This window comes from Acanthaster planci, linkage group LG01 (assembly GCF_054643075.1).
Source record: "Acanthaster planci isolate LZ-2023a linkage group LG01, COTS_SCS, whole genome shotgun sequence".
Classification (NCBI taxonomy): domain Eukaryota; kingdom Metazoa; phylum Echinodermata; class Asteroidea; order Valvatida; family Acanthasteridae; genus Acanthaster; species Acanthaster planci.
In genome coordinates, this window is record NC_141777.1 from 731,326 (window position 1) to 743,739 (window position 12,414).

Sequence of the window (12,414 nt, forward strand, 5' to 3'; positions counted from 1 at the left end):
ACAATTTGTATAATACTCTGGAAAGCATTAAAGGCAGATATTTATGTTTTGTTAGGGTAAACACATCCCTGAAATGTGTGTGTGTGCACATTTACATTTGTGGAAGCTGTACAGAGTTCAGTCATTTGGAGGGAGGAGGGTTAGAATTGGCTGGTCTCTTAAAGAGATTTTTGTTTGATGTGTTAATATTGTCCAACAAGTAGTTGCAGTTATCATCCATTCTGTCAACATTTTGTGATTAAACCCTCTTGGCGATTAGTGGAAATGGTTTGGTGTCATCTCTGGCACTTCAGGCACCGATCGCTTTACTTAAGATCTTTTTCAAACAGTCTGGGGACACAATGCCCATGATTATTTGCACAAAAAATGGTATTCTCGATACAGGGTGTCTATGAACGATTGGGCAAATGAGAGAACATGCACATGAACTCAGACACAGGTAATTGGATCCAGATTCAATGCCATAAGTTTGCACCAAAACCCCAAACCTCAATGAAGCTCGCACAAGTCTCACAAATTGAAGGCAACCAGAGATCTGTAAGTTAAAACAGAGACAGGCCATCATGTACATTTGGATGGTGCATTTCTAAAGGCACCTCCACCTGATCCACTACCTAACCCCCCACCCCTCAGCGTCCAAGATGTGTTTGAACTCTTGATGCATGACATTAATATACACCTATATTTCTACATGTGCCGTGTTTCCTGAACACTCTCACTTCAAAAGCCACTCTTAATGACTCCAAATACAAAGGTCTCTAAATTAATCTTTAACTTTTGCTTCAATTATGCTGGTATTTTTCTGGCCTGCAGGGGGGGGCACATCATTAACTACTGTCTGTTGATTCAATGGTTTTTTCTCCTTTGTCAAAGTAAACTTTAAAGTCATATCATTCATGATTGATCTCGCTTACAAAGATGTCACATTTGCTGGTATGCATGTAAGGTTGAATGCAGTAACAAATGCATAGACCCATGCTGGTATGTACAAGGCCCCAATCATTAGGATGTACTTGACACTACAACAAACATACAGGGAAAAAAAAACAAGGGGTACTTATCCTTGGGAAATCTACAGTTTCCCGCAATTACAATTAACCGTTGCTCTTATTTTCCAAAGAGAAAAAACTTCGTTCCACATCACTGAAGGAGACATCTGTTCAAGACAACAGCATATTTGCATGCTGTTTGTAACATGTTGTTACATTTAAATGTTACACGAATGACAGAAACTGTTTGTCACTGTTTGTAAAATCTACATTTCATGGACATTTAGATGCTCAATTTTTTTTGGAGGGGAGGGGAGGCTTGAAAGTTAACACTACTGACTATTGTGAATGTAGTAAGAGCAAGATGGATCTATAAACACCGAAAAGGCTGGGTATTTTGGACCATCTCACAGCCAGGGAGAGGGGGAGGCAATTCTTCACCCAAGAAGTCAGCTGTCCCTTGCCCAGTTTTCAAAAACTATGGCATACATGTCATAACTCTCCTCATTACTATAAACGTGAAGTTTCCTCTCAATCTAACATATGGTTTTGTCATTTGAAGTTCAAGGCCACATGTCCCAGCCAACCTGTAATGAATAAGGCAGTGGAAATGTATACATTTTTGGCTAACCTGTCTCACAAAAGTGGGCGCTGCTAGAGAAAAGTGTGTTCGATTTTCACAAAATTGATGCCAAATTGACTGCAAAGAGTAATTTCCAAGATGTATTTTTTTTTTTTGTGTTGGGGAGATGTTAATTTATATAACAGGTTTTGCCCTTACCCAACGTATATATTAATAAACACTGTATGCTCAGTGCTTATCCAAGAGCTTGCGAAAAAAGTCATAAGCTTACTCGGGTGGGACTCGAACCCACGACCTCCTGCTTACTAGTGCAGACGTCTTAACCACTTGACCACCGAGCTTGCCGGGGTCGGCTGGCCGGTCCGAGTAAGGTGAAGCAGCGGGTACCGCGAACTATTTCCAAGATGTATTTTTTTTTTTTAAGTGAGAGGTTGTGGTCACTGCACTAACCCTCACCCCCATTGCAATGTTCCTCCTTGCCCTGACAAATCATCAGCCAGCAGCAAATGCAGTCCCAGGACAGAAGCACACACTGTACATGTGCCTGCATCTTTACTTGTTTGAAGGCACAGCAGATTGCTTTGTCTAAAAATCCTAATCAACACACACACACACACACCCTTACAATTTGTTTTCTTTAGTGAGGGGTATCTCCTTTGTTCTCGTGCACTAAACTAGTGTGTGAAGGGCCATTTCCAAATCGCTTCCATTTGAACCAGACTATCTTTCCTGAATTGATGTGTCGACCAAATGTCCTTTCTGTAAAATACTTCATTTTGCGACAAATACACGTAAGTATACCTTGGAAATTCCTCCTTTTTGAGTAATTTCCAAAGATCCATTTTGTGCTATTCTTGTGGGGTACCATTTAAGTATCCCAAAAAGACTACAAATGTTCCTTGTGGGGTACCATTTAAGTATCCCAAAAAGACTACAAATGTTCCTTGTGGGGTACCATTTAAGTATCCCAAAAGGACTACAAATGTTCCTTGTGGGGTACCATTTAAGTATCACAAAAGGACAACAAATGTTCCTTGTGGGGTACCATTTAAGTATCCCAAAAAGACTACAAATGTTCCTTGTGGGGTACCATTTAAGAATCACAAAAGGACAACAAATGTTCCTTGTGGGGTACCATTTAAGTATCCCAAAAGGACTACAAATGTTCCTTGTGGGGTACCATTTAAGTATCCCAAAAGGACTACAAATGTTCCTTGTGGGGTACCATTTAAGTATCCCAAAAGGACAACAAATGTTCCTTGTGGGGTACCATTTAAGTATCCCAAAAGGACAACAAAGGTTCCTTGTGGGGTACCATTTAAGTATCACAAAAGGACTACAAATGTTCCTTGTGGGGTACCATTTAAGTATCCCAAAAGGACAACAAATGTTCCTTGTGGGATCCCATTTAAGTATCCCAAAAGGACTACAAATGTTCCTTGTGGGGTACCATTTAAGTATCACAAAAGGACTACAAATGTTCCTTGTGGGGTACCATTTAAGTACCCCAAAAGGACAACAAATGTTCCTTGTGGGGTACCATTTAAGTATCCCAAAAGGACAACAAATGTTCCTTGTGGGGTCCCATTTAAGTATCCCAAAAGGACTACAAATGTTCCTTGTGGGGTACCATTTAAGTATCCCAAAAGGACTACAAATGTTCCTTGTGGGGTACCATTTAAGTATCCCAAAAGGACTACAAATGTTCCTTGTGGGGTACCATTTAAGTATCACAAAAGGACAACAAATGTTCCTTGTGGGGTACCATTTAAGTACCCCAAAAGGACAACAAATGTTCCTTGTGGGGTACCATTTAAGTATCCCAAAAGGACAACAAATGTTCCTTGTGGGGTACCATTTAAGTATCCCAAAAGGACTACAAATGTTCCTTGTGGGGTACCATTTAAGTATCCCAAAAGGACTACAAATGTTCCTTGTGGGGTACCATTTAAGTATCCCAAAAGGACTACAAATGTTCCTTGTGGGGTACCATTTAAGTATCACAAAAGGACAACAAATGTTCCTTGTGGGGTACCATTTAAGTACCCCAAAAGGACAACAAATGTTCCTTGTGGGGTACCATTTAAGTATCCCAAAAGGACAACAAATGTTCCTTGTGGGGTACCATTTAAGTATCCCAAAAGGACTACAAATGTTCCTTGTGGGGTACCATTTAAGTATCCCAAAAGGACTACAAATGTTCCTTGTGGGGTACCATTTAAGTATCCCAAAAGGACTACAAATGTTCCTTGTGGGGTACCATTTAAGTACCCCAAAAGGACAACAAATGTTCCTTGTGGGGTACCATTTAAGTATCACAAAAGGACAACAAATGTTCCTTGTGGGGTCCCATTTAAGTATCCCAAAAGGACAACAAATGTTCCTTGTGGGGTACCTTCCTATTGTTCTGGCACCCAGCAATGCACCATATACACATGCAATGGTACGGATAAAATTTCGGCTGAGCTGTGGGTCAAAAGACAGCAACAAATGGCATTTACACCTCAGGCCTGGGAAAGCAGATTGGCTATATTCATGGGTATTATAGCACCGTTATTATTCAAGAAATCTGCCATTAAACAAGGCAAACTCATATCATTCTCCAAACAGTAATAAGTGAAGCTGGTACCCATGGGTCCTTCTTGCTCTTAGGAAAGACTCAGAAGTGAGGACTCCAGGGGATATCTGGAGAGCAACTGCAGGGCACACAGACTGTAAAAACAGAACAAATTTTGGTGACGTGTTGGCTTTCCCTAGACCCCAAGGTACAGATTCCGAGGCAGATTATCCGAACGTTATTATACGAGAGAAATAAAAGAAAGCTTGATGTGAGTCGTTACAATGCCACAAAAGCTGACACGCATGAATAACACATGCAGCTTTCACAACAGGATGGCCTGGAGATCTTCCCCGGTGCAATACTCTTGGCTGGAGCCATCCATGTGGCAAGCAGCAACAAGAGGAGGATACATTAGCTGGCTTTAGCCTGTTTAAGAAATGACCATGATCCCACACGGGGAATAAAGCCAAGATGACTTCTGCATTTATCCTGGGACACTTCTATGGTGTGGGCCTGTTTGCCTGGCAAACTATGTTTGCATTGTCCCGCTCTGTTGGCCAAATTTATTCAGTGCAAAAATCAACATGGAGTGTAATGACATTTTAAAGAAAAGTGACCTGATTCCCTTTTTTTCCTCACTGTCCTTTCTTCGTTATTCTCTTTTTCTTCGTTCCTTCAATTTAAAAAATGCCCCCCCCCCAAAAAAAGACAGCACCAAGTTGCAGTTGGCTTGGGATCTCATTCCCAGCACTGGATCTAAGGCAAATATGCCTCGGAGTATTCAATTCTCTAAGCATGGCTTTGGGCATTTTTAATGACAATGCAGTTTAAAATTCCAACTGCTAAACACATTTGAATGGGTCAAGTTTTCTTAACTAATCATAGCATGGGTTTTCAACCACACTGGAACCTATTAAAAAAATATGTTTAGCTAAAAAAAAAATAGTTGCTGACTGAGGATAAACACCCTTACAGTAAAAAAAAAAAAAAAAAACTGTGAATGTGTGGCATAATCAGTGAAAGCTACATGTAAGGAAGTGTTATATATAAAACACAGAGAGGGCACCAAAAAATGACACGCAGAACAACACAGCCAAGGGGAACCAAACTTTAAATGAGATTGGAACAGGGGAAGTGAGAGGGGACAAAAGACGGCATGTTTGCGGACTTTTCTCTGGTGATTTGTCAATTCTAATTGGGAACAAAAAAGCAGGCAGCCAGCCAGCAACATTTGGTGAGACAACAGCCTCGAGGGGGAAACTAGCCTCTTGTGATTGGTTCACAGCTACCGGACAAAGCTCAAGAATTCAACTTTGAAAAGAAAAGAGATGGTAGACAGGAGTAGGGTGTTTGACTAACTGATTTGATTATAAATGCCAAGAAGGAACATTTAACCACTATGAAAAGTGGGGTAAAATTTCAAGGAATTTTGTAAGATTATTTAAGATGTTTTCCTTAAAGCATTTGCACTTACAAGAAGTTTTCTGTTGACAATTATGAAAAACAAACAAAATAACAAGAGGAACAAAAACCCTACAAAACAAAACAAAAAATCCAGGGGCCAAATATTAAAGAAAAAGTCAAGCAGCAAATCTTTTCTGTATTTTTCTTGCTACCAGCTCAACTGAAATATTTTACAGTGAATAGTTTAGATGAAAATTCTCATATTTCAGAAAAAAATTAATGTCAGAGTTGGCAAGTTTTTGATTTAAAAAGTAAATAAAAATATGATTAAAAACAGATTTCTAAAATTTAAAAGAGATTTTCTTTACTTTTATGATGACAGGAGACAAGTTTGCTTAATGATCTATTCAAAAGCAAGCAAATTAGCTGCATGTGTGTTAATTGTCTTTAATCTTTCTTTCGGTGGAAATTTAAATAAACTAATTTGATTAAAATCACAAATCAGTTTAAATATTGTCTAAGTCCAGGTGTATGGGGACATGTGAGAAGACAGTCCCTTCAGAGAAACAGGTGCATGTTCAAAGGACAAAATGTTTTTTAATGCAAACTCTATGTTTTGACAAAACTAGAGTTCACAGGAAATTGTTTATAAGGAACCTATGTGTAATAACCAACGAGTCAAAAAATTTAATGAACCATTTGTACATGTATTTATTTTACATGCTACATGTACAAAATGCTGGTATTTTATCTGGCCCCAGTGTGTGCAATGATTAACCCTACTTTTGCTGTAACTATTAAAAACAGTCCAAAATTCCTTCCACTTCCCCTGTACAGTATCGACATATCATATGTCACTTGATTGGTTTTGACTGATAGGACAACTGTTGAGAATGAATCTTTGCACAGGATTAAAAGAGTAATGACTCAGGCTTGATTAAAACTCATTTTGTTGACTGCATAATGACCAACATTTCTTGTCTCAATAAAAAATACATGTCTTCTTGCAGAGATCACGCATGACATATGCATTTATACTCCTTATCATTACTAGGAACTGATGGGCTCACAAAAGGGGATAAAATGTGCAAAACTTGGAGAACTTACCAATCAGTTGAAAAAACAATTGAAAATTGAAAAATGTCTGCCTTTTTTCCCGAAAAACTGATAAATGTTGAGTTAAATTAGTGATTTCTTTTTAAACAATCCTTTGGGGTAAATCACCATTTAAAACCCATTTGGTGATTAAAATCAGCCAACCCTGTTTAATGCAAAAATACATTAAGGGAATAAAAGATATTGTAAGACGGCAAGCAGATGTACTCACATGCTTAAAAAAAGAAAAGAAAAGACAAAAAAAAAGATACCACTGCATTTTTTAAAACCAAAAATGATACAACCAAACTGGTGGAAATTTTGATTTTGATGTCTTGCCACGGCGGGCCATTTTGGGCCCCGTCAATTTTGCTGCCCTGGCCATGAGTTGTCTTAACACAGCTGTAGCGGGGCGCGGCTTGCACAGGAAATTGCAGGGAGAAACAGTCCCGGCCCTTGCCCGCGACCCACGTCAAATATTACAAGCGTAACTCCCTGGGAAGACAGCTGCCTCCATCCATTCACTCGTCTCCTCAGGAGGAAGTGAGCACAAACAAAGAAATGGGGGGAGGGGGGGATGAAGAGAACATGAAGAGTTGGCCGCTGTTAGTAGCTGAAGGCTTTCTCGATTATTAATAAGGACGACCACCAAGGTGGTACAATGAGGTACTAAGAGGGTAGACAGGGGGTATGTGAATGGACCTATGCCAACAAACATGGTGGCAACATAGAGGCTAATCTGTGCCCACGTTTACAATTCCCCTACCCCCCCAAAACCAGAGCATTAACATGAAAATGTAATCCCATCAGGATTGTTCAGGCATGTCTTTTTTTTCTTGCTGGGGGGGGTGGTTCCATTCACATCGGCCATTAAGAGTTAGATTAAGGTGAAGTGAGGAGGGCGGTGTTGTGTGTGCGCGTATGCTAATGCTGGTTTCATATCAAATCACGTAGGTAAACACAGGTGTCAGGAAATCTACGCGGTCTCCTGGGTTACAGCAAACACTGCTTGGTATGATAACGCACACCCTTGGATGCATGAGGAACAACTAGACAGAAGAGACACACTATGGGCCTTCTAAAGGAGGGCGGAAAAAAGGGCTTAGGATATCACTACAGATGCCGGATTGCCTTCCTCACTTGACAAGAAAATGTCAAGAGTTATGCTGTTTGATAAAAAGAAATGGGTGGGGCACTGTCAAATTTGTTTGCCAAATTTTTGAAGGTCTGGTACCCCCTGGACCTGAATGAAAGCATGTAAATCAACCTGGGCAAGGGGGGATGGATGTAAAAGGCGCTTAGCAATGTAAACTGAAATGTCAGAGTAGTAAGTACAAAATGGAATTCTGACAGTATCGTGATCATGTGACCAGGGGCACTGGAAGGTGCAAAGATTGTCCATATGACAAGCCATGCAACCCAATAGCACCACATATCAAAGAGTCACTCAAATTCCTAAATCCTGAAGTGTCACTGCTCATGACCTGTTCCCATTAGAGCTTTGCAGACAGTCTTGTCCTACTGACAAACCACATAGGAGTCTGTACCTTTGCATTAATGATTATAGGGGGATGTAAAACAAACTCTGCAAGGCTGTTATTGCCGACTCAAGGTCAAGTCACAAGCATTGGTACTGCCGAGTGAGTAAACAAGTCTTTTGAAATGAGCAGGAAAGAAAATCTGTCATTCGGTCCTCAGACAAACCCATCAGTCATTCCAAAATAAAGTCAGGTGGATGAGTAAATTTACAAAGCCACCTGATGCCAATATTGAATCCTCCACCATTTTTAACAGGGAAAAACGCCCCTGTGAAAGGACAAAAAAATTCCGAGACCTGTTTATCAACAAACAAGTTTAGTCAAGAACGTGATTGTGCTTATCTTAAAAAAATACCTACATGTGCATCCTCTATCGTGCGTGTTCCCTCAATGACCGAGGCCAAATTCCATCGCATTAGCAAAGTTTGAGGTCAAGAGGTCAAACGCACAAATACAAGCCAGTGAATAATAAAAATATACCCCCCCAAAAAAGAAAGAAGACAGCAATGCTAATTCCAAAAAGGGGTTCTTTGCTAGCTTTGGGTGACCTGGTAAATAGCTGGGCACGAAACTTTGGCACGAAGGCAAACAATATTGGTTAGGGGGAGTTGATGAACAGGAAGGAAACAAAATGCAAATAAAAAGGCGTTTGGCTCTGTGCTGGAAAAAAATATATACATGTACAGCTCGCCGAGCTAGATAAATGCACTACAGTAAAACATCATTTTAGAGAGGATTTAAGGTTCAACTCCAGCATGATACTAAGAGCAATATGACAGTAAACATAAATGGGGCTGTTTGGGCCAGGAAAAATGACCATATAGAAATGCATTAAGTGCAAAGGTCAAAGATACCAACGTTCTGAAGTCAAAGATTAAAACAAAACCAAGGTCAGGATATGGAAGGGGCTTGCCCATGACAGTTGAATGAAATACCAACACAGAACAATGTGTAAGGTCACCAGAACAGAATGCGCATACAGTTGACGTCAGAAGTCTCAATGCATCTTATCATGGTAAAAAAAATCAGAGAAAATGAATGGATTTTGGAATGGACTCTGTGTCTGTTACAAACTGTGACCCTGTGTTTACCTCAATGGAGAAGACTGTTTCAATTTGACACAGAATCAGACTGAGTCAGGTCAGGAGGTCAGGGAGTCAGGTGTTTTCCCCCGCCTTTCCTCAGGTTCTTGGCTTGGTCCACATGTGGAGTGGGTTTTCAGTCCTTACCTAATTCTGTGGGTTTTCCCTAGAACATTTTTTTTCTGGGCTTCTCCCACTACTCATAAAACTGTAACTTCTTCTGTCTCTTCTCTGCAGGTTTCTTCAGGCTAATGAGCTACATGTACAGTGCCTTGGGCGCTTTTCAGGAATCCTTGATGTCATTACCAGAAAGACGTCACATTAGTAAGTCAAAGAAGGAAAACAGACTGAATTAAATGAACAAGGTGTTTCTGTGTATCTAAACTAGTGACTTCCCCAGTTACTCTGTCACCAGACACATGATGGTAAGTCAGTTCGATAAAGTACTTGATCTGATGACTTCCATGTTTGGTAAGTGATCAGTGAAAATGATTTTATTTAAATTCGAGAGCAAGCCACTGATTAACATGGTTGGCTCATTAAAGTAAGTCCTGAGACTACAAAAGCTTCATGCCGAAATATATTTTTCACTAGCGTAAAACAGTCGACTATGACAGTTAGGGGGGGTTTGTTACTACGGGTATCTTCCTATCTCCTCACTCCCTGACATGGAATTATCATCACCTGAGACATCAAAAGATAGAAAAGTCCAAATTTTGCTTCTGTTTTGTCACAAACACCATTTTATCGTAGGGTTTTTATCTCGGTTTGCTCTCGTCAAAACTTAATTCACCTTTCTAGCTTCTGCTAGCTGTGATTGAACATACATGTATCTAATATATTAATCAGTTCAACTGCTGATCGCATTGCTTTTCCACACAAAATTAAATGAGCACATCATATACTGATGATCGTGTGATGAACTTTAGTCGGAGTGTTTTCACAAGAACTTTGAGGGATTTAGTGCAAAATGGCTGGAGTGCTGCACATACACGTAGTGTTGGCGCTAGGAATTTCTTGGGTCGCCATTTGTCACTGTACAATGTACATTCCTTCTGCCAAGAATTTGAACCTGCCATTAACTTGAAATGCCAAAATCTGGACCACCAATGACTAACAACTTGTCTAAAAATATGCCTTCTTCAAATTCCTCCAACCAAATCAAGATGCTCCCTTGACTAATTTGCCTTTCTCCCCCCCTCCAACTCCCACACCTCTCGGCATTGTTCTCTTTCACTCCAGCCACTCAGCCCTCACAATGCACTTGCACCTCTCCTATTGTTCAGATGTGGTACACCTCCAAACTGAGCCCATTCACGTCACTTCCTGTTCCCCCCTCTGTCCTTTTCATGTGAGGTGCACTTGAGGATGTGAGAAGTGTATGGTCCTTGTGTTTGTCCACTATAACAAGATGCTGTGGCTTGATGTGTTCTTTTGCTTTCACAGTATGGCGCCTTGAGTGAGCTCCTATGGCAGTCTTTGTGTCTTGGGGTCGTTTCATGTTGCTCTCCAATCACTTTGTTTTCCTGTGACGTTTTCAAAATGTGAATTTGCCGGTGCTTGTATGTTAAAAGCCAACTTATCTACATGTACCTTAGATAAGATGTGTCTTTCAGCTTCATGAAAAGCGACATTGGGTGTTTATTGGGGAATAAATGTATGCAATCAAGGAACAAGTAAATATTCCAAGAATGTTATGGCAAAGCTGAAACTCAGTAGGTACTGAACTTCAGAGCAACCACAAAATGCGTGTATATCTGAATCTTACTACCAAGCATGTTAACATGCTTGTGAGAACAAGTAGCAGATACTCTACACACATTCTCTGCCAAGGTATGGGAGGTGACACTGGGAAGTGCTACCCAAGAAATGTTCTTGTCCTTTGGTCTTAAGCTCTCAGAAAGCACAGTGTGCACACGCACACATGAAAGGTAAGCCAAGATAAAAAACTAACCATTCAAATCAACCATCTGTTTTGCATTAAAAAAGCTACCTGTACATGTAACCGCAGTGCAATGCATACTGACATGCACAGTCATTCCAGCAGGGTTAAGATTGGGGGATGAAGAGAAACCAACAAGATACCCAGCAGAGGGATTGAAACGATAACATCAATAAGCTGTGAACTGGTAAGAGAAACAGACTCTTAAGTAATGGTTTACAAGGTACAATGTACAAGCTCTTTCCCAGATAGCTGTGATTTGGTGAATATTTTACTCATCCATTTTTGTACACAGGTGCCAAAAACCCTAAATGATAAATTTTTGGGGTGAAAAATCTTGTAAATCCTGAGAAATCCTGCTCCTGTCACAGACTGCAACTGCACAGAATTATTCACAGTAAAAAGGGACCAGACTCAGCAGAGAAGAGACAAGTGTGAGGGTCATTGTTGAAATTCTACAGCCACTTTGGCAATGTCTATTCAACCATGGTTAATCTGGTCATTTTAGAAGCAAATGAAAGAACATGCCTGGTGTGAGGGGGGGAGGGAGAAAGATAGCAACACAGAAGGAGATCAATTAGTTTGAAGACATCAGAACCCTGACTGGAGCTATGATCAAGTACATGGATCTCCCCCATTCCCCCCCAATAACTGACCTAAGAGACCCATGAGATCAAGAGTAGATACTGCTAGAAGTCTCCACCATTCACTTGCCAATAAAAACACAACAGATGCATCATCTGCTTGCGCATGAGAAAGCCTCCAATATACTGTCTTGCTAATTGCACAGGGCATGTTGCAGGGGAATCGCATCATGCTCGATTGCTTAAGATTTGGCTTCATGTTCTTTTATGGGAAACATGTTTCCAGGGATACCTGACTATGTGGAAATTGGACATAAGTTTCCATTAAAACCGATAACGGCACGGCCCTGTCACTGACAGAAGAAATGCAGGCAGCAAAATGGTGACCGGAATAGGGGAATAATTACCCTCAGGCTCTGCTCACTATTATTCAGAGCAGCCAGACCTCCGGCAGTCCGTCTCAGCTCAATGGCCTCTCTCTCCAGCTTCTTACACTGTCATAAAAATATCAGAAAAGAAGACAAGAACTGATCAGATAAGAAACAGGGCCGAGTAAACAGCAATAAAGGCCAAATATTATCACTAGGTTTTTTTTGCTGGTTAGGTCTCTGGATGGGGCTTAAGGGTGGGGAAAAAA

General features: G+C 40.5%; 2 protein-coding genes across 2 annotated transcripts in view; one reads left to right on the forward strand and one right to left on the reverse strand.

Moving 5' to 3' along the window:
* mipol1 (mirror-image polydactyly 1) overlaps window positions 1–12,414 on the reverse strand; it is a 43,608-nt gene that overhangs the window by 9,375 nt on the left and 21,819 nt on the right. The window contains exon 9 of the mRNA XM_022231938.2: window positions 12,185–12,271. Within this exon, the coding sequence (XP_022087630.2) occupies window positions 12,185–12,271 (87 nt within the window). The remainder of the gene's footprint in view (window positions 1–12,184; window positions 12,272–12,414) is intronic.
* slc25a21 (solute carrier family 25 member 21) overlaps window positions 9,393–12,414 on the forward strand; it is a 45,950-nt gene continuing 42,928 nt past the window's right edge. Inside the window, exon 1 of the mRNA XM_087135944.1 lies at window positions 9,393–9,575. The gene's annotated coding sequence lies outside the window, so the exon portion shown is untranslated. The remainder of the gene's footprint in view (window positions 9,576–12,414) is intronic.